Source organism: Kryptolebias marmoratus, linkage group LG4, assembly GCF_001649575.2.
Source record: "Kryptolebias marmoratus isolate JLee-2015 linkage group LG4, ASM164957v2, whole genome shotgun sequence".
Taxonomy (NCBI): domain Eukaryota; kingdom Metazoa; phylum Chordata; class Actinopteri; order Cyprinodontiformes; family Rivulidae; genus Kryptolebias; species Kryptolebias marmoratus.
The window spans coordinates 3859768-3885761 of record NC_051433.1 but is presented as its reverse complement, the minus strand read 5'-3'; the positions used below and the strand labels follow the sequence as shown (position 1 = coordinate 3885761).

The following is a 25994-nucleotide window of genomic DNA, read 5'->3' as shown; positions in this document are numbered from 1 at the left end:
AATCTAAAAATCTGAAAAATATATAGGTGAGTTAAAGAAAAAAGTAGATGATATATCTATGGGTTTTAGTTATAAACTGTAAATATGCAATTAAAAGCTTCTTCTGCACAACTATATCTGACAGATTTCTAGTTTATCATCTTGGAATATAGATTAAATACGCTGGCATAAACAAAACCTCTATATATATACTGTACGTTTGCACACAAAATAAGTCCTATCAAAAAGAGACAATTGTAATAAATCAACCAAAATTAAGAAAAAAACAAAAAACATGTCCAGCATTTCACAATTGTCTTATTGATGATGTATGACAGAATTACAAAAGGAAAAGCCAGATTTTTTTTAGCCTGAAGCTATGTGTAGGTAACTATTTTCAGGCTTTTTTAAGTTTTTATCACAACTGGTGTACACACAACTTCCCAACATCAGTTAATCAGCTACACAACTAAGCAACTGAATGCACTGAAAGAAAATTATTAAATACAGAACATGTCAAAGAAAAACTATTTCCTCCAACCTTGTTACTGAAAAGCTATACTTCCATGTGAACAAACACATTAACTACAGGTGTACAAAGTGTTGTTACCAATATCTGTGCACTGAAAGCATTTGAAAAACTAAAATACAAAACAAGCTTTTAACAAATAAGAGAAAATAACTTTACGCAGATAAAAACTTCTTAGACATTTGTACACATTTATTGCTGATTGGAGGTCTTGGCTCTACAGATCATTTTGGTGTTGTGCTGTAGGCTTTTTATTATACAAAAAAAGGACACAAAGTATTTATTTCCTATGTACAGTTATTGTGTTTGTGCATCAGTGAGGTGTTAAGGTTCTTCGTCCAACAGATGAGCCAGGTGAGGGTAAAAGAAGTCTCTCAGGATGTTCTGGACCTGTGCAGGCTGGGAGCTCCCTGCAGCAGCAGGGATCAGCACCGGATTTAGAGCCGAGTCCAGGATCTTTGCGGGGGAGAAAGCAGCTGAGCGGGCCTGAGCGGTGTGGAGACCTTCAATCGCACTAGAGAGCCAGATGAGTCTCTTCAGACTCTGTATGTTTCTGCCACGATCGTGCATCAACTGGTGTTCAGTCACGGCCCGGCGGCTGCAGAGAGACCAAATAGAAGTCAGAGTTCTCAAAAAAAGACAACATTTTATCCCAAAACAAGCTGAGATTTAGTTAACCTTGCAAAAAGACAAACAAATCACAATAAATTAACAGATGGATAAAGATTAAACTCCATAAAAAATGATAGCGGTTTATGTCAATTGGAAGAAGATGCTCAGAAGTTCTGGGATTGTTGTATGATTTTAATTTTCTTGATGTGCAAAAATAAATTTTTAATAAGAGACAAAGGCATATACTCTGTATGAAGCCAGATTTAAGTTGTGCAGAATGAATGAATTAGAAACAACAGACACCAGTGGTAGCATGTTTCTGTGACAACAGTCTAGATGACTATTCATGGAAAAGTGTCAAAAAGAGCTTGTGAGTTCATTTGTTAAAAATAAAAAAATAAAAATGTCAAAGTTTCTGCCCAACTGTGATATGTCTCTGCATCAGGGGTACCTTCAGACTAATAAAAAGATTTTCATCACTAATACTTTCTCAAAATCTGTGTTGCAACTTAAACACCTTCGATTATTTTTTCATCATCTGTAAACTAAAGTCTATTTCCTTCCAAATCCTTCAAAAACATGGACTCGTCTGACCAGAGAAAAACACTCTTTTTGTACAAAAATGAGCTCATGCAGCATCCAGAAATGTTTTTGTTCAACAGTTTAAAGTGGAAGAAGCCAAGGGCTCAGAAAAACGTCCGAAAACACGTTAGATTCTGTATCCCACACAGAACAAAGTTTACTTGAGCTAATTTATAAGTAAGATGGTGAAGTGTGGCATTCATTTCTGATTTTTATTTTTTTTCCAAAATATTTTTTGCAGAAACCTTTGAACAAAATAGAAAATGATCCACTCGTCATGTTATCAGTGCCCAAACTAAAAGTCTGCAGCTTTTATAATGTATTGCTGCTCACAGTAATTTCACATCTCCATCAAATGTTAAAAACAGTTTCAATAATTTACAATTTTCTGTTTTCTGTTAATAGTTGCATCTCAATGTCCAATTTCTCTGCATACAGGATTATAGCAGAAATAAAAATTGTTGTGTTCTCACTTTTCACTCTGTTGACCTTGGACGATTGTCAAGATGAAAAGAACCATGACAGCAAACAGCTGCGCAGGCCGGTGGGATATCTGCATCTTCTGAATAAAAAACAAGACAAAACAGCAATAAAAACTTCAAATAAAAGGATAAAAATGTTCCAGGAATGTATTCATTTAGTCTTGAATCATTGAGTCAGATTAGTGAAATAATCACAGCTTCATACAAATCATGAGTCACAGGTTTTTATTAACAATATTAGTTTAAAATGTAACTTATTTACTCTTCATGTTTCTTTATTTTGTGCAGGAACCTTTGCCAAATGTCACATTTTTGAACATACATATCTGTTGTAAATACTGTCTAATGTTTCGCATAAGAAAAAAACCCCAGTAAATGTGGCAAAAAAATAATAAATACTGAAATTAGCCTTAAATCACAGCAACATGTTTACAAAATCTTTTTTCACAAGTGCTGAGAAATCACACATTATTTTGGAAATTATAATTGAAATTAAAATCCAGACTTTTTATTTTTATTTTTGAATCATCTGACTGAAAAACACAAGACAGATATTAGATGTTTCCAACTCTAACGGTTGGATAAAAGGTCTGATAAATCTAATCATTGTTCAAATGTTTTCCTGAGCTGAAATTATGTTCATCTGAAAACACACAAACATCTCTGCTGTTACAGATGACCGTTGTCCACATTAACCTGATTAGTACAACATGTGCAGAACATGCATTTATTTTAGACAGTTTAGGGTAAAATAATTAATGTTAACAACTGTGCATGTAATTCATTTTTTTTAAATAGTTTGCGTAATTATTCTTCTTCTATTTATTTTAATAATGTTGATGCATACAAACACAGAAAGCATTTTGTGATATTGAAACTATAGCATAATGTAAGTAAACTTAATTTAAACAACATCGTAAAAAACTGTTACTCCTAAATGAATAAAGGATAAAAATTGATTGTAGTTCACTGGATTATCTCCACTACATTAACATTATTAAAACATTTTTATTGTAAAATTAATAGTAAAAGGCTGACAACTCTGGTGCCAGTATTTTACCTTTAATTTACAAGACAATTCTTTATAGTCCAAATAAGATGAATGATCCTCCTGGACACTAGATCAAGTCCAAAAATAACAAATAAAAATCAGTCTTGTGAGCCTTTCAGTCCCTCTCATCTTCTCTTTTACATTAATCTAGTTTTAGAAAGTTACTCTCTAAAATTATACCCCAAACTGTACAAAGAAAAGGTTGAATGAAGGTGTCAGAACTGCCTGACAGATATAAAAATGGTAATTTTTTATAAAAGCAAACAATAATACCACAATATTCAGAATAGAAATTAAACTCAAAAGATGAGGAATCAGACTAATATTTTATAGGAAATTATAAAGTGGAGGTACTTACAGTGTCCCAGTTGGTCCAAGCTGCTCCTCTGATGATTCAACTCCAAACTGAAATCTGATCCGACCCTTCGGACCTTTTATAAAGCCCTCTGACACACACACACAAACACACACACACACACACACACACACACACACACACACACACACCCACACACACACACACCCACACACACACACACACACTCACATTGTTCAGACCACCCACATAATGAAGAGTCACAGCAAATTTAAAATAGGTTGCTTGATTTGCTAATGAAAGAAACGTCAGCAAACATCATCTCTGACACATGACTTTTGTCCACAGTGAGAAAATGTCCCACATTTTTTGGGGTGTTTTTGTTACTAACATGATCCCAAAGACCCGGATCCAGGCCAGAGTCCGACACTCACATGCATTCTTCATGCAATCAGGTGAAAAGAAGGATCAAATTCAATCGAGGGATTATCATTCTTATATTGACTGGTTTAATCCTCCACATTCCTTTAAGAGAAATCCTGGCATCTGAGAAAAGAGAAGAATTAAGAGAAAAGCTGCTGAATGGTTTTATTGATGCTGAGGATGAAGACACGCTGGATGAGTCACTGCAGATGAGCTGAACGGCAGCTAAGAGTGCGATGCTTTTGGGTTGAAACTTTTCTCTGCAGTTAAGATGTTTGTCACCTGGAGCTCCTTAACCTCAGCACTAATGAATCTAATTGAACTGAAGTCTCTGGTTGCCACGGCACCTCCACAGTCACCATTAGAAACACGGTCGTCTTGACAACATCCTTCAACAGAAGTTTCTCTCTGGGAGGAATGGACGACCAGCAGAGGCTCATGGGCAGAAACGTGGCTGTGAAAGCAAGTAATTCGGGTCATTAAAGAGAAAATGGATGAACTGAATAAAAAAAAGGGGAGATGGGCATCAAAAAAGAAAAGTGTCAAAGCTGGAAAGACACTAATCAGGAGAAAGAACACTATTCAAAGAATTTGACTTTAGTTTTACTTCAGTCAAATGTCAAGCTGAACTTTGAGTTGACTGTGGATTTTTTTTTAGGATTTAATTAAACTGAAGCTGCTGTCTTATGGTGTAATTTACCCTGGTTTCCTCCCACACTGTATAAAGATGCAAGCTGTGTTAATAGATTGTTATAAATAGGTGAGTCTAAGTGCATGGCTGTTTATCTCTCAGGTCCCTGAATGGGACACACGCAGCCATTATGAAAAATGTATTTCTGGCAGCTATAGACACTTTCATGAGAGTAAAAAAAGTTAATCTCAACAACACAAAGAAGTATTTTATGATAAATAAATACAGATTTAATAATAATAAAGGTAAAATAATAACACTCATTAGGTCATACAAGCATTTTCTACCAGATAGGCTAATTAGAATAATTCACATTCAGCACATAAGCAAATCTCCTCTTATAAGTAACTAAATTTGATATAATTTACCATTTGATTTTATGTTTTGAAAGTACTGTTAATCCTCAGTGGTTTTGCAGATCAATGGTAGCAGCCATTACATGTTTGAAGCAAACATGAGTCAGTTTGTGACTTACTGACCTTAAAAGATTCAGCTCTAACAGATTTAAGCCGGAAATCACAACTTTACATTAAACAGGAGCTTTATTATATCTGCTCCGAGATGAATTAGACATAATTTTGTCACTTCAACCTAAACTGCTGTTGTTTTGTGTTTTGTAAGTGGAAGATTTCTCTCATGTTGTAAAACTAACATCAAATGAAGGAGTTGATGGAGGTAACAAAACAGAAATCATTCTCACGAAGTTACATCTTGTCTTAGTTGGCCTCATCTCAGAAAGGAAGGACTTATAATGTTTTTTTTATGTTTTCTATTTGTGTATACGGCGGTTTTGCAACCATAAATACGTAAATCCCAGATTACATGCAGTCGTGTTTCAGCTTCCAGGTTTGCTTTCATTGTTCCCCCTGTACGCAAAAGTATTTATGTAGGTGGTGGCAGCAATGTTCCCATATCAGCTGCATGGAAGTTTATTAAATTAATTAAATCATTTTAATAACAATACCTAATATTTCTGAGCTATTTAAAGACACCACGTTCAAATTTTCCACTGAGGTCTGCGGGTGATCCTGATAACAGAAGAGGGCCGTTTAAATAAGGATATGTGTAGGAGGATAATATTCTTACTGATGAAGCATTCACATGGCCAGTTTTCTCTTAGGCTGCAGCATTTCTGTTCATTTCAGCTTGGATTATATGTTTTAATTCTTCATGTTCATTTCTTCTGAAAGCTTCTGCAAACCCAGAAAAAGAAACACGTGAACATGAAGATTTTATACATTTTCATGTTTTAGTCAAACATTATTACAATATTATAATACTTAGTGCTGTGTAAGAAGTTGTTTTTTAAAAAAATATATGTTTATTTGTGACAGGTTGTTTATTAATGATAAGTATCTTTAAAACATAATTGCTACATTCCCACAACAGAAGTTGAAGAAAATACAGCTTAAATATCACATTGACAATACAGTTCAAACTTCCTGGAGTTAGTAGATATAATGTGAAGTATCTTTGCAGCCAAAGTCTGATCTGTTAGTGTAACTTGTTTTTCCTGTAGTTTATGGTAATGAAGGCACCGCTTCAATCCACTGATTCTCCCCGTAAATAAAGCATTTAGGTTAGAATTTCTTTATTGAATCAGAAACAATTATGCAGTACAACACACAAACACCTAGAAAGCCAGACCAAAAAGCACAATTGTTTTGTTCCTCCAAAAATGTAATATTGCATTACCATCCTGTATTATTACACAGTAGTTAGTCTAGTCTTAATATAATATTGTACACACCATACAATCACATTAATCTTTAAATGCAAAGACACGTCAGACCATGTGTGATCGACTTTCAACAGACGCTTTCTATTTGTCGAAAGGAAGGCAGTCACGCGTAATGATAAAGAAAAACATTTATTTGGACACGAGGTACAAAAAATAAGTTTGCAAACCTTTTCTGGTAGCACAACAACAATCATAAAACTCATTTGCAGACTTGTGTTTTTATTTTATTGTGCTTATGAAGACAAATAGACATTTTGTAATGCAGATTTGCCTGTAGAGCGCTCCATCTGATTGGGAAACAGAATATTACTATCAATATTTCAGCTCATAACTACCTTGGTAAGACACCTGGAAAATGTAATTGTTTTGTGAAGAGCGCCATACATTGTTTGTTTTTTTTCTTCTTTGAGTTACTTTTGTAAAATTATTTTTTGGATCTCCCTCCAGTATTACTCCCTCATCTCTCTTTTTTAATTTCTCAACCTTACGTGTATTTACAGTCATATAAAACGACACCAAATTCGAGTATTTCGAAAAATCTCCACGTTTACCTGTTGCACTACAAATCCCATGATGCTGTGCGGCGTCTTTCGTCATCTACCGTTGACTGCCGTTTGGTGACGTAGAGCACGGGTCGCCGGGAGAAGTTTGAAAATAAACGTGAAACTTTTTTTCCCCTCTTTCTACTTTTAACGTGAGGGAGGGTTTATTTATTACTTTCCCGCCAGGTTTGGGTGGAGCTTCACAAAAAGACGAGTCACATTGAGCAACACTAAAGCGCGTTTTTCAGGTGAGCAACGGGAAGAATGTTGTGTAAACTCTTGCTAGCCGAAGCTGAAACATGAGGCTGTTTCTGCCAGATTGTCCTCACACTCGCTGAGCTCCGAGGCTATACTGTGAGAGCTTATCTTACCGTAACACGAACAGGAAGATATACTCGGGAGGGTGCAGCTTGAAGTCGGTAGCAGACTTTAGTTAACTGGTAGCTGAGCTCAGCAACGGAACCGAACAGAAAGTGTCTCCTGGAGCGGCGGCTGATGAAGTAGCCGTCCCGATTGGCTGACTGACTGCAGGCCCACCTGTTGGTGCGGATTCACAGCCTCTCAGGGCTGTTTTCACCTGTCAAAATCTCTGAAACAACCTGCTGAAGAGATGAGGCGGCGAGCCAGACTCGGACAGCTGATGGTGAGACTAGGGAGGAAAAAAAAGAGGATCAGATCTCGGATATTTTACTTTTCCTCCACTCAAAGGAGCAGTGGTGTGAAGTAAATAAATGTAATCAGCAAACAAGGGACTTTCTTTATTGGACTGGGGTCTACAATCTTTACATTTAAAAGAGATAATTTTTACCATCTTTCCTACTTAACAAAGTTTGCTTGGAGCCACAAACTGCACTTGACCATCATAAAATATACTTGATAAATTTTATTTTATATATTATACATTAAGCACTACGGCTTATGTTGCATTGTATCATTTGCATTGATAGGACAAAACAAAAAAAAAAAACTTGAATCCATATTTATATAATAAAGAGAGTAAAATAAATTGCTTATTTAGAGATAAATAAAACCTTAAACTGCAGTCCAGTGCCTTAAAAAGAATTAACATAAAGCTTGAGATCAGTTTGTTGGTGATTTAATTTTTAAAATAAAGAACACAACCTGTATTTACCTAAACTACTTGGGTGCCCAGTTTTTATTAGAGGCACACCTTCAGTTTTATTTTACACATCATTATAAGCAACTAGCTGCATGTTTGTAGACGGCCATATTTCAGTGCCTTAAACGATAATCTTTGAGCAGAATTTTATTTCTTTTTACAACAAAAAGGAATAGAAACTGCTGAAGTTCCTATTCCTGATGTTAGTTTAAATAGGCTATAAATATGACTGAGATGTATGTCATTTTTGGTCAAAGTTATAATGAAAGCCACAGACTGCTGTGCAACCAGTCACCTGCAAAAAAGTTATTGATTACTGCAACTGACAGCTCTTTTTACTTATGTTGTTAGTTCTCTGACAAAGATATTAGCAGAATGTGTTATTATAAAAATGTATAAAGATATTACAAAATGCCTGTCATGATTTCCCGCAGCCAACGCTGACATGTGCAGATGAAACAGTGTTTTCAAGGTGTAACCATTTAAATTTCAGGGTTTTTACTTAAAGGTGTTCCTAACAATCAACAAAATATTTGCTTCTTACCTTTTTCTGCATTGCTTTGCTCCTCTTCTGTACTTCATTGTAGGTGAAGATATTCCACGTTTTACTTGACTGGATTTATTGCAACATTTACTTGTTACTACTAAGACTGAGTTTTATCTTACATCCAGTTACCCCCAGTTGTTTACCTTGTGATACCTATAGATTTCTTGGTTGTTCCAAAGTGTTTAGATTATCACTTTACCAAGGTGGAAAACAGTGAAAACGAGTTTAGCAGAACTGTGTTGTTGTTTTCAGCCCCACTAGTTTATCTTCAGACTCATTAGACAAACTCCACCCTGAAGTTTGGAACCACTAGCCTGAGCTGAGTGTACAAAAAAAACCTAAAGAAGTACAGTAGAAATAGTCACCCCCTCAAGCAGCTGAAACAGGAGTGTGCATGAGTATTAAGAATCTAATTAGTTACAAATTTACACTGAGGATAAATTTGTAAGCACTTCTTCACAAATCTTGTCTGTAATACTTTAAGGTTTGTACAGTGCTATAAGCATTTATTTTACTAATCCTCAGGAAGTTTTAATACAAAATAATAATAATAATTTGAATAGGTTATAAATTATATTATTTCATATTTTCCACCACGTGTAATATATATATATATATATATATATTTTTTAGCAAAATACTGTATTTTTTTCTCTTAAGGGAGTTTAGGATCAGCAGGAAGACTGAATGTGAATTACTCTTATTTGAACAATTTGTCCTCCATCATCGGCACCTTTTGGGTTCATGCTTGGATAAAACCAGTTGGAGATCATGCCTCACATTCTTGTGCTATCTGCATCGTTCATTCTGTTTTAAATTCACATTAATCACATAGGACATATGGCAAACAAAGATGTTTCTAAGCTTTTAACCTAAAGATATATAACTCACAAAAATACAGGATTGAGGTGTTTTGTATCAGATTGTTATGAGTTTGTTTTGTTGCATTCTATCAGCTGTCCAGCAGGTGGCGTCTATGGTTTCAACTCTTCTAAATAGAATTTTACAGGGGAAAAAAAAAACTCTTCTCACATGATTCATCACCTCAGTAAATATTTTGCCAATGTTTATGCCCATCTGAGACGCCTCTACAATCATTACCCAATAAATGTTTAGTTTCACAGCTTTTCAGTTTGATCCTAACTGTTGTTATTTCATCTTCTTCTTCTGTTCCCCCTTCTGTCTTCCAGGCAGCGATGTCCTCCCCTCCTGAAGAGCCATCACCCAGCGTGTCTTCTGTCCTTTCGTCTGCGCTGGCAGCTGCTGTGTCGGCTGCCGTGGTGGTCGCCATGGCCGTGGATGCCAAGGCTGATCTCGCCAAACTGCTAGACGAGTGGGAAGAAGCGCGGCGGGGCACCACCGAGCAACTGGTGTCCATCCTGACCAAGTCAGACTCTTTCCTTATGTTTATCTGTGTCTCTGAATGTTGACCGTGTCTCAGCTCTGTTTTGTTTTGTTTTTTTCCAGAATATCTGAGCTGATTGAACGGGAGACTGCAGAATATAACAAAGCAGACCCGGATCCATTTGATGATCGTCACCCAGGTCATAAACGTTCTGTTTTTAAACTTCAGTAAACCTAAAAATCCAAAGCAGACCAGACAGACAGGATTCTATAAAGTTTATTTATCTGTTTAAACTTGCAGGACGAGCGGACCCAGACTGTATGCTAGGACAGCTGCTGAAGATGCTCTTTATGAATGACGACTTCACTAATGCGGTAACTAAAGCTGATTTATTATATTTCTAGTTAATATATATTTGTATTTATGGTGCAGCAGAGTTTTGACATGCATACATTTCTATTAAACTTGGAAAAATTAATTTTTTCCCTGTTTGAGCAAAGCTGATTTGTATGAATTTAAAATATTGACTGATAAACTTGACTTTTACATTCCCCTTCTCTAATTGTCAATAATGAAACAAAATTTAATGTCCATTCCCAGATGAAGCTCATGGTGTTACTAATTTGTTTTCCTGTCTCATGTACAGCATATACAGGTCTTTTAGACTTCAGGCATTTGCATGTCAGAGCTGCATTTAAAGGTAAATTAGAATTACAGAATTGCTTTGATTCATTTTTATTTCTGCAGCTCTTGGACTCATATATAATGTCTAGTCGAGAGCTGAGCCTCAACACGGCGGCCTGTCGGCTCCTTCAGAACATCATGCCGGCTCTGGATGCCACTGTTGTCTTCGAAGAAAAGGTAAAAGATAAATTATATACTTTTATTAAAAGGGAATTTGCGTTCTTAGATCAGTCGTAGTGAGTGAGTGAAATCCAAGCATTCGTTAGCAGTGCTAATTATTATTTATCCATTGTGCTGTTTTACCATGTGATGACAGGAGCAGCAAGCAAATAACATTTAGAAATTCAATGGATCTATTTTACCAGTCTCTGTGAAGAGGACTGAATACTGAGCTGCCGTCTGAAAGAATAAACTATTTATCTGCAAGTCATGCTTTTAGAGTAACCATGCTGTTACCAGCAGTGGGATGGGAGACAGTTGCCTTGTTGGGTAGTTTTATCTCCCCTAAAATAAACCTGCATGTATGGATTTTTATTGGTGTTAAAACAGATTTAAAAAAAGTCTAATTTTCCGTCTTCTTCAAAACAATGTTTGCTTTTTGTCGTGCTTTTTAAAGCTCATTTGTATAAAGAAGCAGGCAGCCTTTCAAGAAAAGCAGACCTTCAGAGAAAACGGAACAAATAAATCAATAAAACCAAGTCCAGACTTGATGCATTAGACCTAACCATTCAGCTTTCCAGTGAATGTGTCAACGTTTTATGTTACAGGAAGGTCTCATTGGGAAGTTGTTCAGTTGGGCCCGTGAAGCTGAGCGACCGCTGTGCGTCTACGCCACAGGCCTGCTGGCCAGAGCCATAAGCAACCAGGAAGTGGCGGCCAAATACAGGGAGGAGAACGCTCAGCTGGTGGGTCTCACACGCGTTCGCTGTGAAAGTGGCAACAAGGAGAACGCTTTATTCTGTGATTCACACAAAGATTGGACTGGCTGGTTAAAGAGGCAGATTGTGAGAAGATAAAACCTTGAAATGTTTAAGATTCATATGGTTTTGTATCCAAAGAAACTATACAAACTATAATTATATTCTTAAACAATTATTCTTATTCTAGTAATTTTGCTTGTCTGAAAATTCAGGTTTCCATCATGATTAACCATCTGCGTGAGCTGCAAACCTCAGAGGCCACAAGCCACTTTATTCCCACCCAGACTGCCCAGAACCTACCTCAGCACTCTCAGGACGAAGCCGCTGGAACCTCAAGTGTCGCAAAAAAACAGCAAGATAAGACAAAACAGGAAGATGTTGGTGAGGAGGAAGAGAAGAAAGAAAAAGATGGAGAGAGCAGCAGCTCCAGTCGCCAGCTTCCAGACTCGTCTTACCACGGAAGACCAGATTCAGCCTCAAAGAAGATGGAGGTCACTCAGGGAGAAGGAGGAGGAGGAGCGAAGAAACAGGCAGTAAAGGAGAATGGGAGGAAGGCGAAGCAGAAGCTCAACTTTACAGCCTCCTCCAGGAGGACGGAGGAGGAGGGGGAGGAGGAGGCGGGCAGGCCTGAAATCAGCAAACATCCACCCAGCAGCTCGTCCTGGTCTGAGATGAGCTCGATTTTGATTGGCTCTGATTACTGCCTTTCCCCACTGAGCCCCGCCATGGAGCAGAGGCTCATCCTGCAGTATCTGACGCCGCTCGGAGAATACCAGGAGGTGAGGGTCCTAATCACAGATTCTGACCTCAAACAGCAGATGAAGTGATTTTCAAAAAGTCTCTGAATGCAGCTTTATCACAAACATACAACAGACTTTAAAAGATTTCTAACTTTTGCAGCTGCTTGCAGTCTTCATGAAACTAGACACCCGGTCGCTGCTGATGAATTACATAGACCTCAGGAAGACAAAACATGTGCAGCTCACCTTTGATGCTCTCCTGGTAAGATTAGAGTTTTATTTATTGATTTAGAGTCAAATAAATTCTTATTTGTTGCACTGACACTATAAAGTTGAATTCAGTGTTTGAACACTTGACTCTGAATTTAAAACAGACTTTAATTTGAATACATATTACTATATTTCTTTCAGCTACAAATGATCTTTCTCATCCAAGTTGAATTCTTTGCATTCATATCTGATTATAATATTCATTAACATCTGCTTTGTTTATACATTCTCTCCTCAGTTCCTCTCTGCGCTGCTCCTTCATAAAAAGTTTGCTGCAGAGTTCATCGCTCATGGAGGAGTGCAGAAACTTCTGGAGATCCCGAGGCCTTCAATGGCGGCGACAGGAGTTTCTCTCTGCCTCTACTACCTGGCCTACAACCTGGACACGATGGAGAGGGTACAGTCAGTTTGCACATAACATATCTGCTCACGTAACTCTTATTGGGGTTACATACTTCTGAAGAACTATGACTTTTCCAAATCCAGGCAGCAGAGGTGGAAGTTTAGAGAAGTTCAGTTTAATAAAATGTTAATATTTTATGTCAGTTTATGTTTGGTTGTTGTCCTGTGGCTCAGGGGTTTATGGTTGACCTTCACTCCACCTTCTTACCTATTTGTTCTTTGTTTCTGCTTATAGGTGTGCATTCTCCCAGACGGTGTGCTGTCAGATCTGGTGTCCTACGCTCTGTGGTTGTTAGAGTCATCACACACCTCAGGCGTCTGCCACGCCACCATATTTTTCTCCATCTCCTTTTCATTCAGGGCAGTGTTGCAACTCTTTGATCAGCAGGACGGCCTGCGCAGACTAGTCAATCTGGTGAGCACAAGATCCTACATTTTTCTTTTTGTTGTTAAAATTTTTATTATTCAAGAAGAATGGAGTAGTGTGCAAATAAGAGCAAAGATCATGTTTACAGATACAACCCATGGAAGCTGTAGTTCTGAATGTTTACCTGCTGTGTTTGTTTCTCATATCCAAATCATATTAGGGTTAGATGGGAGCAGAAAACGTCAAATGCTAATGTATAAGCAGAAGAGGCTATTATGGGCATAAAGTGTGACTTTTGAGTTCCGACTTTCTTTGTATCAAGCTGTAAACATGTTTATTTCTGCTATAAATGTGGGAATTTTAACCTGAGGGTGAATCAGCAATGATTCATTTTATGTGTTGGTCCTTTTGTAATTCTGTATTTGCTTACATTCTTCAGTTTTGTAGTTTTCTCCTTGGATTCATACATTATTAAAGGTTATCTTTGGAACTAAAATAACTTATAATTGATAGAAAAATAGTGCTTTGGTATTCATGTTTAAAAATCTTCAATTATAAAAACAGTGTTAATATTTGAAATACCTTAGAGAGACAAATTTGTCTTATGATCATAATTCTGTCTGAACTTTCTCTGAGGAATAAAAAATATTAATAATTTATAATTTAAATATTTTAGTCTTTAAAAATGATAAAGTTTGGAGAAAAATAAAAATGTTGTTCACCAGAGTGCCATAAACATCTTCAATTAAAACCTTTGTGTTTTATTGATGCTTCCTTTCTTCCTGTAGGTCAGTACTTTGGAGATCCTTAACACAGAAAACGAGGTTTCCATAATGAACGATGACCAGGTGTTCTCCAGCCGGCAGACAGCCAGACACACCTGCATGGCTCTGCGCAGGTAGAAAAATATTTGAAATGTCAAATAAAAGTGAATATTTCTGCACTTGTTTTCAGTATTAGCTTCATACTGATGTTAAAAAGTGATAAAGCATGTAGACATTGTGCACAGCTCTTCTGTTTCTACACCTGCCTGTTGTGCCTGCAGCTTTGGATTAAAGTTAAATATAAAACTGCACTGAGCATCAACTGTGTTATCTTTTGTGAAGGTACTTTGAGGCTCATCTTGGAGTGAAGACTGAACAGGTGAAACAGTCTCTGCACAGTTCAGACAGTGGCTCTGTTGTTCCCCACCAGCCATCTTACAAGGTATAAAGTCTTGTCATATTTTATTTCCTCACTTGTAAATAAATATGAAAGGCTAAACAATGTATTAAGTGTCACCTACAGTATATAAGAATGCACTTTGAGAGGCTTTAGGTCAGTTGTTACCATATATAAACAGGTTTTTTTAATAAAACTCTGCATTTGGCTCCTTGTTTCTAGGGTTGTATATACACCAGAGAGCAAGTAATTGAGATGATGGAGTTTCTTATTGAGTATGGACCACCTCAGTTCCACTGGGAACCCGTCGAAGTCTTCTACAAGTTGTCCTGCGTTCCTTTAATGTTGCAGCTCATCTCCACAGCTGCCGACTGGAAGACCTACATTGGGAGGTAATCTGACTCATTGGCAGCATTAAGTGAACTGACAGAACCTGCAAAAACAATTGAATTGAACAAAAAATATCTTTGGTTACTGTTCTTATTTTTTTTTTTTTGGTAGTTATTGCCAAGTACAAGCACAGTTTACTTCCATCCTTGTCTCCCTTTTTAAAATTTCTCCTGTTTTCCATGCAGGAATGACATAGCACGCTATGCTTTAGACATCCTGGCTATCCTGACGGTGGTTCCTAAAGTCCAGTTGGTGCTCGCTGACACTGTAGAGGTTTTGGATGAAACCAGGTCATCTGTTTCCACAGTAGGTCAGGAACTTTCTTTTTTTCTTCTTTGATTTTCAGATAAACGTGCAGTTTTAATTTTCAGAAGTGATGTAATTCACTGTTTATTGTATTTCTGCTGCAGGTATGAGCATCATTCTGGGTGTTGCCGAGGGCGATGTGTTTGTTAATGATGCTGAGATTCAAAAATCTGCACTACAAGTAAGCATATTGCTTAAATCCGTGCCTTTTGGTAATTTACTCCATACCATGCTAAAAACTGTGCAGTATATTGTGGCCCATCAGCATGTGGGGCTACAGATTTCAGCCTTACAGAATATTATCCTTTCAGGAAAAACTCTAAGATAAAATAATTTAGCTGTTTGTCAATTACACAAATTGGATAAAACTGCAAATGTGAGCCAACCTCAGTTTGTGCAACAGTTCAGTGTAAATCCTTTGTTTTTTAACAGCTTCTAACTCCCATCTCGTCCCCCTTTTTGCTCCAGGTGATAATAAATTGTGTGTGCGCTCCAGAGAAAAGCCTGAACGCTGTTGGTCCGTTTGCCGTTACCCCTGTCAGGCAGCCTCTCCACCACCAGCAGCCCCCCGCCTCTCACAACAGGGTGCTGGCCCACATGTGGCAACTCGTGCAGAATAATAATGGTATAAAGGTAAGCAGTTGAAAACTATGTTCATGTGCCATGGTGTGTATTAAATATCAGGAAGAGATCTTCTCCTAGACATTATCGTTCTGCACCTCTTGTGTCCTCCAGGTGCTTCTGTCTCTGCTGTCGGTGAAGGCGCCCATCACAGACGCAGACCTAATCCGTGCTTTGACCTGCAAGGCTCTGGTTGGACTCTCTCGCAGTTCTGCCATCAGACAGATCATCAGCAAGTTGCCGCTCTTCACCAGCAGTCACATTCAGCAGGTGAGCACAAGATCCTCAGTCTGAGCTTTAAAGAAAAAGATCTGAAGGTTTAAGTTAAGTTAAAGTTAAGTTAACACAGTTTTCTGTGCACCTTTAATTGTGTGTACATAAAAAGGGCAAATTATACAGTAAAAAAGTTATATTAGGAGAAAAATGACCCATGAAACAAATAAACAAAAAATAGAAAAAACATCTTACACTTTCTTAAGTGAAAACGTGTGAGATGAGAATGAAAATTAGAAATGTGTCGTATACTGATGTAAATATTTTAAGACATAATGCAAACCCAATACTGAAAAAAGTTATGTGTAAAATGTAAATAAATGCAAAATGACTTGCAAATCTCACACATTTTTTTTATTCTTAGTAGATGTCTAATGTTGAAACATGGCAATATGTATCATTTTCAACAAAACAAGATAATTTTGAATTTGATGGCAGCAAGACATCTTTAAAATGTTGTGACAAGGCCGTGTTTACCTCTGTGAAGCATCTCAATCTTCTTTTTATTTTTACACAACGTCCAACTGGGATTGTACTTTTCTCTTGGCTTTTTCAGTCAAACTGCTGTGATATTCGGATCAGTAAATGCTCATCAGACTAGACTTTTGTCAGTAATAATAAAAATATTACTGACAAAAATATGACTAGTTTGCAAGGTCTAAGTTTGTTTGTTTACAGTCACTTACCAGTTTTACTCTTATAAATGTTAATGTTCCTCCCCAGCTGATGAAGGAACCAGTCCTGCAGGACAAACGAAGTGAGCACGTCCGCTTCTGCCACTACGCTGCTGAGCTGACCAAGCGAGTGTCCGGCAAGCCTCTCCTCATGGGAACTGACGTCTCCCTGGCTCGTTTGCAGAAGGCTAACGTGGTTGCCCAGTCACGCATTACATTTTCTGAGAAGGAACTCCTTGTGCTAATCAGGAACCACCTCGTGGCCAAAGGACTACACGACACGGCAAATACCCTCATTAAAGAGGCCAATTTACCCACAGCATCCCTCTGTCCAAACTCTGTCACCTCCTTTGTAACCCCTTCCCCTTCCGCCTCCACCTCCATACCCAGGACTTGTCGGTTAGCCAGCGGGATTGCGGCTCGTGTGGCCGGCCATGCTGGAGCCTCTCCTGTGTCCTCCAGCGCTTCAGCCTCTCGACTGCTGGCCATTCCTCAGTCATCGAGCTCGTCAGCTTCTACCTCAGCTGTCCTGACTCCTCCTCCTCCTCCTCCTCCTCCTCCTCATCCTGCTCCTAATGGACAAGGCTCACGTCCTGTTGGCCGGATTTTGTTCACACGTGATCACCCAGCGGCCAACTGCAACTCAGGGAAGAAACCTCGTGCACTAAAACAGAAGTCTGACCACGGTGCTTTCATACAGGTTAGTGATATGGATTCATTTTTTCTATAAGTAATGATGTATTTATAGAGTTGATCCTTGAAAACCTAAACATCAGTGTTTGTTTTTGCCTAATATTTGAATTATTTAAATATCATCAGCTCCAGTATGATCAGTGTTATGATTCTGGTAAAATCCATACCCTTTAAAAATATATTAAACTATTCAATGTGAGACTTGTTGTAAGGAAAAGCAGCATAAGAAGACAAAAATAGAGCAAGTATGCTGAAGTAGATGTCATAGAGAAATTCTTTTGAAAGAACTGAAGAGTTCTCAAAGTATTTCTATGTGAAAAGTTTGCAAATAAAAGTCAATAATTCAAAACATATAAAAGTTACTGATACTAAAGGTCATAGCTTACTAATCTGAATCGAGCTTATCATTTTGATTCAGGAATGGTTAAAATAGCACAAAGTATGCTGACTCAACATCACACAATTAGTTTTTTTTTATTAATTGTAACCCACGTCATCAAGGACTAATGGCTACACGTTTTTCTTCCTCTTTTCTCTTGATCAGACTCCAGCTATGAAGAAACAGCTGGAGCTCCACGTTCCTTCCCCCCCGACCTTGGACAGCATCATCACAGAGTACCTGAGGGAGCAACACGCCCGCTGCCGCAATCCTGTCACCACCTGCCCCCCCTTCTCCCTTTTCACCCCTCACCGCTGCCCGGAGCCCAAGCAGAAGCGACAGGCGTCACCCAATTTCACCGCCCGCCTGGGGAGCCGGGTGCTGTATCCAAAATATGGGGGTGTGGACCGAGGGTGTCTGGATAGACATCTGATATTTAGCAGGTAATAAACAGCCGCTAATTTAAGATGCATCTTTAACTAATTAATGTCTGTAAAACAAGCTAACTTTTGGACTTTGTGTCTCCTGTGTTGAGGTTTCGTCCCATATCGGTTTTCCACGAAGGCGACGGAGACGAGAGCGGTTTCACCTGCTGCGCCTTCTCAGCCCGCGAGCGTTTCCTGATGCTGGGAACGGTCTCTGGTCACCTCAAACTCTACAATGTCTTCTCTGGAGAGGAGGAGGCCAACTACACCTGCCACACCTCTGCTATCACACACCTTGAGCCCTCCAGGGTATTTTTAAAACTTATACCGATATGTTGGTTTACAGAGTTGACCTGAGTTTATTTTAAGATAAAAAAAAAACAACTCTTCATTGGTGGGTTCCACTACCTATTTCAAGATGCAATTTCTTGATAATATAGAGTTTAAACATCAAATAATGGTAATAATAAAAACCAGTAAAAATGTCTAATAGAATTGTATTAATAGGGACTAATTGTAAGTCCAAGTTAGCTGTGTGAGTTGTTTTATACGTGCAGTCTGTCTCTTTTCCAGTGTATTATCTTGAATATTTTAGTTTTATTTTGAATATTAATAACAATAAAAAAACTCATTCACTTGTTTGTGTTTCTCAGAATGGTAAACTGCTTCTCACCTCTGCTTCCTGGAGTGTCCCCCTGTCAGCTCTCTGGAGCATGGAAGATGTCTTTAGCATGAAGTAAAAAAAACAACTTATTTGTCACTATTGTAATCATCCACAACAGTAACAATACAGAGGGGTGTTATGCTGATTTATCTGTGATGCTGTCTTTGTCTCCAGGAACACCTTTGTGGACGATCACTATGTTGAGTTCAGTAAACTGTCTCAGGACAGAGTCATCGGCACAAAAGACCAAGTTGCTCATGTATGTAACGCAACACGACTCATTTTTCAGGGGTTTATTATTACTCCTTAAATGTGTGTGTGTGCGTGTTTTTAACAACATTTCATAGTACTCGAGCTGGTCATTTATATGGCAGATTAAGTAATATTTTATCAGCTTCACTTTCTTTGTGTGAGAAGCTTACCTTTGTCATTTTATGACATATCATGTCAGATGTCTTATCTTGCATTCAGTCTCACTTCTTATTGCTGCTAAACTTAAATCCCATGCTTTTGGGTTTTGCACAAAACTTTAAACAGATGAGGAGATTCTGGTCAGTCTTAAAACTTTGTGTCCCGTTCTGCAGATCTACGACATCCAGACAGGTCAGAAGATTCTGACTCTGAACGACCCCGCCCTGGCCAACAATTACAAGAGGAACTGCGCCACCTTTAACCCCACCGATGACCTGGTGCTAAATGATGGGGTGTTGTGGGATGTGCGGGGCTCACAAGCCATCCATAAGTTTGACAAGTTCAACATGAACATCAGCGGAGTTTTCCATCCGAACGGCCTGGAGGTCATCGTTAACACGGAGATTGTATCCTCTAATCCCAGTGTCTTTAAAGATAGTCTTAAGATGGTGCCTGATTTCAATGAACTAAAAAGACAGATAAACTCTTTATGATGTGTAGTTTTTTGTTTTTATCTGTTTATTTTTTGTGACATTAAACATTCCCATTCAGTGGTTATTTAGTTGTAACTTTAGAACCCAGATGGTGTAAGCTTGTGTTTGTCACAGTCTGTTATTGTTGGCCTTGACGGCAGACATCAGTGGGATCTCAGGACCTTCCACCTCCTGCACACGGTTCCTGCCCTGGATCAGTGCAGGGTGGTCTTCAACAGCAACGGCACCATAATGTACGGAGGTACGGGTCCGTCCGCCGTCTGTATAACCAACTACAGCCACAGATTTAATCGTTATACAGAGTTCTACACGTCATGGTTGGTCTTCTTGTTCATGTTCAGCAATGCTGCAAGCTGATGATGAGGATGATGTGATGGACCAGCAGATGAAGAGTCCTTTTGGGTCATCCTTCAGAACCTTTGATGCTACTGACTACGAGCCTATTGGTAAGTTGTTTTTACTACATATACTAATTTGTTGAATGTAATTCTTTTTCACTTTTGAAGTGTTTGTTTCCATTTTTTAAAAAATGTAAAATACCAATTAAATGTTTACTGCTGCATAAAAAATAATCTTGTCTCTTATAAGTCTTAGCGATCGTTCAGACCTGTTGTTTAAAAAGATTTTTAGCTGTTCGATTGCAAAAATAGTTAAATTTCCCCACAAATCACCTTTTTAATCTGCATTTGTCTGGCAGTCTGAATACAATCAGTCCTGAGCTCCACTGTAGGACCTCCTACTGACCTGATGTGACCCAAACGAGCAGCAGAAAGTCTCGGGATAAAACCAAGAGTCTGCTCAGCTGCCAGCTTATTGAACATAATTAATTAACTGAAAATGTATGAGTTTTTAGTTTCGATTTATTCATGAACTCAAAATATATAAATGTTCATTTAGTCTGGAATTTATTAATCAAAGTGGATTACAGGACAAAACAGATTCAAACTGGATTTGTAACATTAAAGCTTAACAACCTGTACATGTTGGACATATTTTTATGTTTCTACAGAAGCATAAAATCTCCAGCTCCTCTTTGTTTTTGAGTCTCAGATACTGATGTTCATTTGTTTCGTGTTCCTGCAGTTTAGAGGAGAGTTGTTGTTTTATTAGCTTGTAAATATGTTTTTTTGTTGTGTGTTGTTTTACAGCCACAGTGGATGTAAAGAGGAACATCTTTGATCTGTGTACTGATACCAAGGACTGCTACCTGGCTGTCATCGAGGTACTTCTGTTCAATTTTTTATCCTAATCCTATTAGGGTTTATGAATTTGAAGCTCAGTTTCAGAATAAATCAGATTAAAAACATAGAATATATAGATTTTCTTTTCACCTTCTTTGTTACATCATAAATCTGTAAAAACTGTTGATAACATTTTTCTTTTTAACTACTGGAAGTGAGTTTCTTTCATCATAGTTAGAAACATTAAAAAAGCCTAACTGATGCCCTCCCTGGTGCTCTGTAGAACCAGGATTCAATAAGCTTGGACACAATCTGTCGTCTTTATGAAGTGGGCCGACAGAAATTGGCAGAGGAAGGAGATGATGATCAGGTGAGCTTTCTTACACTTAATGCAGACATGCCACTAAATGTGCCCAGAATGTGCACGGCTCCGTGCTTGTGTTGGGGATGTGGGTAGTCTGATTTCAGCACATGCTGTGTTCTTCCAGGATGAAGAGGATCAGGATGACAACGATTCCTCAGACACAGATGATGATGATGATGATGACGACGATGACGATGATGATGTTCTCGATATAGACCCCCTCATTCAGGAACTTGCAACTATTGAAGAAAGGGAAAATGAAGAACAGGATAATCAGGACAGTGCTACCTCACCTGCAGATGAGGAGGTATCTGATTATCTGATTTTATCAAACAAAGAATGTTTTTGTTTTAAGAGATAAAAGATTAAAAAATCCAAAGTAGACAGAAAGGTTTCTGTCTTGTCCTGATGAGACAACAGGTCTCACCTGCATAAAATACTCAGATCTTTTATGCAGATTTTTTTTCACAATCTAATAAATAATTAGAAGAATGAATATTTACACACCCAGCTGATTACTTTAGATAAGAAGCTACAGGTCTACAGGAGACACTGGGAAAAATGTGTTCATAAAATATTATCACGTTTATTGATGGTCATTTTGATTGTAAATATCCAGTAAGTCCTTTTTCCCCCTTCAGATCGCAGATCTTCTTGGCAGCAGCAGCAGTGATGATGACAATGATAATGATGATGATGATGATGATGATAACTCTGAAGATTCAGATGCAGAAGGACCCGACACAAGCCTAGACTGTAAGTTCCTGTTGGTTTATTGGCTGCTTACACTAAACTAATGGTGAAAGCTGTAGTTTATTACACTCTATAGGGGTTGTTTTTAAAACTTGCTTCATGTTTTCACAAAAGAATTTAATTTAATCTACTTTTTTCAGGCAGTGTTTTAATGTTTAACGCCCTCTAGTTTTAGTATCTGACAGCTTTGTTATTCTGCTGTAATTTGAATGATGCCTTTTAAACAAGATTTATTTATTATTTTATGTTTTACCATCTCTGTAAACTTGTTTTTTTGTTTGAAGCAGAGTAGAAGTCAGCCGTGTTATCAAAGTTATCTTGACAAAAACATAAAGGACTGTATGGGAGTTGATGCAGAGGTAGGAAAACTTGAAAAGGAAATCCTAAATGTAACGTTTATTTTATTATTATATGCAAATTTTTGCATGATTTGCAGTTCAAGCTTTGATAATCCAAAGATTTCAGGTGTTTTTAGGTAAATAAAGTAAATCAAAAATCCTCCCTTTGGCTTAAAGATGTTTTAAGACGTGTTTTTTTTTCCTCTAATGTAGAATCAGATAAATAGGTACAATAACAGCCAGATTTGTTGATAATGAAAATATCCAACAGTAGTAGGTTTTAATCCAACTAAACCGTTTTCATTGTTAGAATTGATATGTAATCTTTGTGTAACTGGTTTCAAACTGTGTGTTGCAGTTTTCAGAGACGGATCTGATGATGATGATGAGGAAGACTCTGAAACGTTTCAGTCCCTCCCTGACAGATGGTTTTCATGACACATGAGAAGATTACTGACAATGTGAACTGTAGAGAAATTACAGGAAAATTGATCTCAAAATCCACAATTTTCAGAAAAATCTGCAGACTTTAATTCTTTTCTGCTTCCTGTTACAGTATTTCTAAGGATTTGGAACGTGTTTGTTTTATTTTGCACTTTGCTGAAGAAATGATGCTCTTTTTCTTTTCCTTTTTTCTTAAATTTCTGGTACCATGAGCAGCAAATCAACCAGCAGCAGGTACAAACTTGTGTTTCAGAAAATTTATTAAATATGAAATTTACAATAAATTCTCATTTTCTTGAGAAATTTCATGCAGGGTACATGCAGGGCTTTTTAAATAGAAAAGCAGTTCCTAATTGTAGCTTTTATTCAGCAAATATTAATTTAATAATATTGATTTATGTGAAACCACATAAATTTAGTTTTTTTTCTCATTTTGTGCAAAGGAATGTAAAATAGTAAGAAAATTTTGTGCAAGTATAAAGAGTATCTCTACCCACAAATGTACTTTTGTTGTGTTTAGAATGTCTTATTTTTTATTAAATTGGCTTGTATCTTTGCAGTCACTGTAGGTGTTTTCATATCCTCTGTCTAATGTGGAAAATGTCTGACCTGATATCAAACAAGCTAAAGTTGACGAGTCTTAAATTTAACATCCAGCCTCTGTCTGCTGGGAGAAAATAATCCTGACACCAGCACCGCAGAGAGACCAGCTCGGGCAGCAGGAGATAATCTGAAGGGAATTCACAGAAAGATTTATTATTCTTATTAAAAAGAGAAGTTTTAGATGTGTTTCCAGGTACTTTTCAGGGATTGTTTTACTCTTCAGGAAGAAAACTCATATCAAACTAAAAAATAATCACAGCAAAGTAGATTTTAGTTACTTCGAACTAAAATAAAAGACAACTCAGTGTCTGTCGTTTCTTATATCCCTTAAAAAACTGAGCTTATTTAGTGCAGACTTCTCATGTTAGCCAATTCTGAAGTCAAGAAAGAAAAGTTGTAATTTTTAAGGAATAATCTTTGATTTTGACATGTAAAGATCAGAACCGTAAATGAGAACGATCAAACTCTTGTTGATGAACAAGAAAAGCTGTCAGGTATCTGATGTGTGTCAGAGCAGCAGAATCTGCTTTATTTATTTATTTATTTTTTCTGCATTTTCTTCTTATTTCAAAGTCAAATGTTTGGCTTTTTAGTGCTCATATTTTGAAAGGATTTGTTTGATTGTGATAAAGTTTCACTGAGGAATAAATGAAAATCTTGTTGATGGAGAGTAAGGCATACGAAATGAACTCTTTTAAATTAGATGTTTTTTATTTATTCTTTAATTAATTTATGTTCTAAACTACATAAAATGTAATTGGGAAAAGGTGATTTGTAAGGTAATCTGACAGTACATCTGAAAAGCAAGATTACTTTATATCCTTTTGGCCGTCCTTGTTTAACTGAGTTTGACCCTCCTGCTTTCGAGGGTTTGTTTAAATTTTAGTGTTTATTGCAGTTTTAGTTTCACAGTTGGAGGCAGATGTACCTGCATCCTGCACACTGGATCTTTGAGCCAGCTGCTGGGTTTTATTCTTCTGTTCTTTGGCTTTCTGCAGACAAACCGTCTGGATTCTCCCGGCGTGAAGCAGCGTTTCCTATAAACGGTGTTCACAAACGTTCCAGAACAAAAAGCTGAGATGTGACGGTTCGATTTGTGTTTGAGATCTTTTCAGTTTAAGTCAACTCTTCGCTCTCCTTTATTGATTTGTGAATGCCTTTGTTTGAGTTCATGTTTATTGGGAGAAACGGGTTTTCATTTTGGTTTGAGCTTCTGTTCAGCAGGAAACTGGAAGCAATAAGCACACGCCTGTGGAGACAAATGTTGTCAAATGATAATATGCAAAATTATCAGTTTTCTTTTTTTTTTCAAACTATGTGAAGTCATTCATCAGATACTACAGGGGTTGATAAAAGTCTTTTTATTTAAACCAACTATGCACAAAAACTACATGAGCAATGTGACCAGGAATAATTTGGAGGTTTGAAGCAGCTGATGATGTTGCAGAAAACAAAATAAATTCAGTAAATGTTTTCCGATGATCAGACAATGATATTTTTACTTGTGTAGGTAATAATGTGACAGCCACTGATGCAACTTGAGTTATTTTTATCAGGCATAATTGTCAATGACTAAAATTCTTCCTCCTTTAAAGGAATTGCATTAAATTAATCATTTTTATTCAGTTGCTACAAGGTTTTACTGAACACAAGGTTGTAAATTTCACTTTATTTAGTTTTAAACTAGAAACTTTATCTCATTGAACAATATTTTCTTTAAACTCTTAAAATGATAATTTAAAGGCACTTGGTCCCACAAACAATTACGGGTGAAACAACGCAGCACTTATCACATATTCTGACAAACTTTGTGCTGTTTTAATGGTTGTGGAGCTGTGTCAAACAACAAAAATAACACATATTTTAACATAATCTTTATTTTTTAAAATTTATTTTCAGGGTGGATTGTTTTGGTCTCAAACTGTGCATGAGAACTGTGGCAAAAAAAACAAAACACTTTAAAAGCTGAATGAATGTATCCTAACTGAAAGCATCTGTACACCTGGTTAGTGTTAACCAGTTACAACTTGAATAATACTGAGAGGTTTGATTTTGTTTGTTTGTTTTTTTTAGGGTGAGGGGATCTATTTCACAGCCATGAAACTTATCGCTTTTCAACAGATTGTGTCTGTAAATATTTTTGAATTGTTTGAAATATTTAATTTTATCAGTCAGTTCTTTTTAAATAATAAAAAAGCATTAATTCTATACAGCCTGTCAGTGTCGTACAACTGAAGTTGCAATTAAGGAAATTATAATTGCTTTTTTCAGCATATAGTAACCCTTTGAGATGCACAGAATGTTTTTGTTCATGTCAAAGATTGACCATAAGGAACATGTTTGTTAATTCAGCTGTTTTTCTCTTATTTGCCAGTAGAGGTCAGTGTTTCAAAGTTTGAACAGCCTGAAAACATCATCCTAGGACCTTGTGTCCACATGTTGGACATCACATTCTGCTTAGCATTCCTTGATCAACA

The 25994-nt window shown here is 37.2% G+C and overlaps 1 protein-coding gene and 1 long non-coding RNA gene across 4 annotated transcripts; one reads left to right on the top strand and one right to left on the bottom strand.

Moving 5' to 3' along the window:
* Nucleotides 1-685: 685 nt before the first annotated feature.
* Nucleotides 686-8801, bottom strand: LOC108244928. The gene is made up of 7 exons (XR_005233102.1): nt 8613-8801; nt 7320-7597; nt 5752-5858; nt 4257-4428; nt 3594-4097; nt 2176-2264; nt 686-1106 (listed from the first exon to the last, which is right to left on the bottom strand). It is a non-coding gene; the product is annotated as an uncharacterized LOC108244928 (long non-coding RNA).
* LOC108244955 (DDB1- and CUL4-associated factor 1) lies at nt 7006-25725 on the top strand. 3 transcript variants are annotated; one of them, XR_003039865.2, is made up of 31 exons: nt 7462-7591; nt 9806-10002; nt 10083-10159; nt 10261-10334; nt 10708-10821; nt 11412-11549; nt 11777-12343; nt 12465-12566; nt 12813-12971; nt 13212-13391; nt 14132-14241; nt 14450-14549; nt 14727-14896; nt 15080-15204; nt 15305-15381; nt 15669-15833; nt 15936-16091; nt 16818-17468; nt 18006-18283; nt 18376-18574; nt 18919-19001; nt 19104-19188; nt 19514-19747; nt 19982-20075; nt 20176-20280; nt 20983-21056; nt 21299-21385; nt 21504-21686; nt 22021-22135; nt 22420-22491; nt 22829-25725. XR_003039865.2 is itself a non-coding variant. In XM_017431525.3 (30 exons), exons 2-30 carry the CDS (start codon nt 9812-9814, stop codon nt 22906-22908), a joined length of 4773 nt encoding a protein of 1590 aa, XP_017287014.1. In that variant the 5' UTR covers nt 7006-7196; nt 9806-9811; the 3' UTR covers nt 22909-25725. The 3 variants fall into 3 exon arrangements, 2 of the variants coding, with proteins under 2 accessions (XP_017287014.1, XP_017287013.1); XM_017431525.3 differs by lacking the exons at nt 7462-7591; nt 22420-22491 and adding an exon at nt 7006-7196; XM_017431524.3 differs by lacking the exon at nt 22420-22491.
* The last annotated feature ends 269 nt before the right edge of the window (nt 25726-25994 follow it).

Coding starts and splice junctions, on each gene's coding strand:
- LOC108244955 (XM_017431524.3), top strand. CDS start 7,559: ATGAGGCGGCGAGCCAGACTCGGACAGCTGATG. Junction 15,834..15,935: donor AGAATAATAATGGTATAAAG/GTAAGCAGTTGA, acceptor TGTGTCCTCCAG/GTGCTTCTGTCTCTGCTGTC. Junction 18,575..18,918: donor CACACCTTGAGCCCTCCAGG/GTATTTTTAAAA, acceptor TGTGTTTCTCAG/AATGGTAAACTGCTTCTCAC.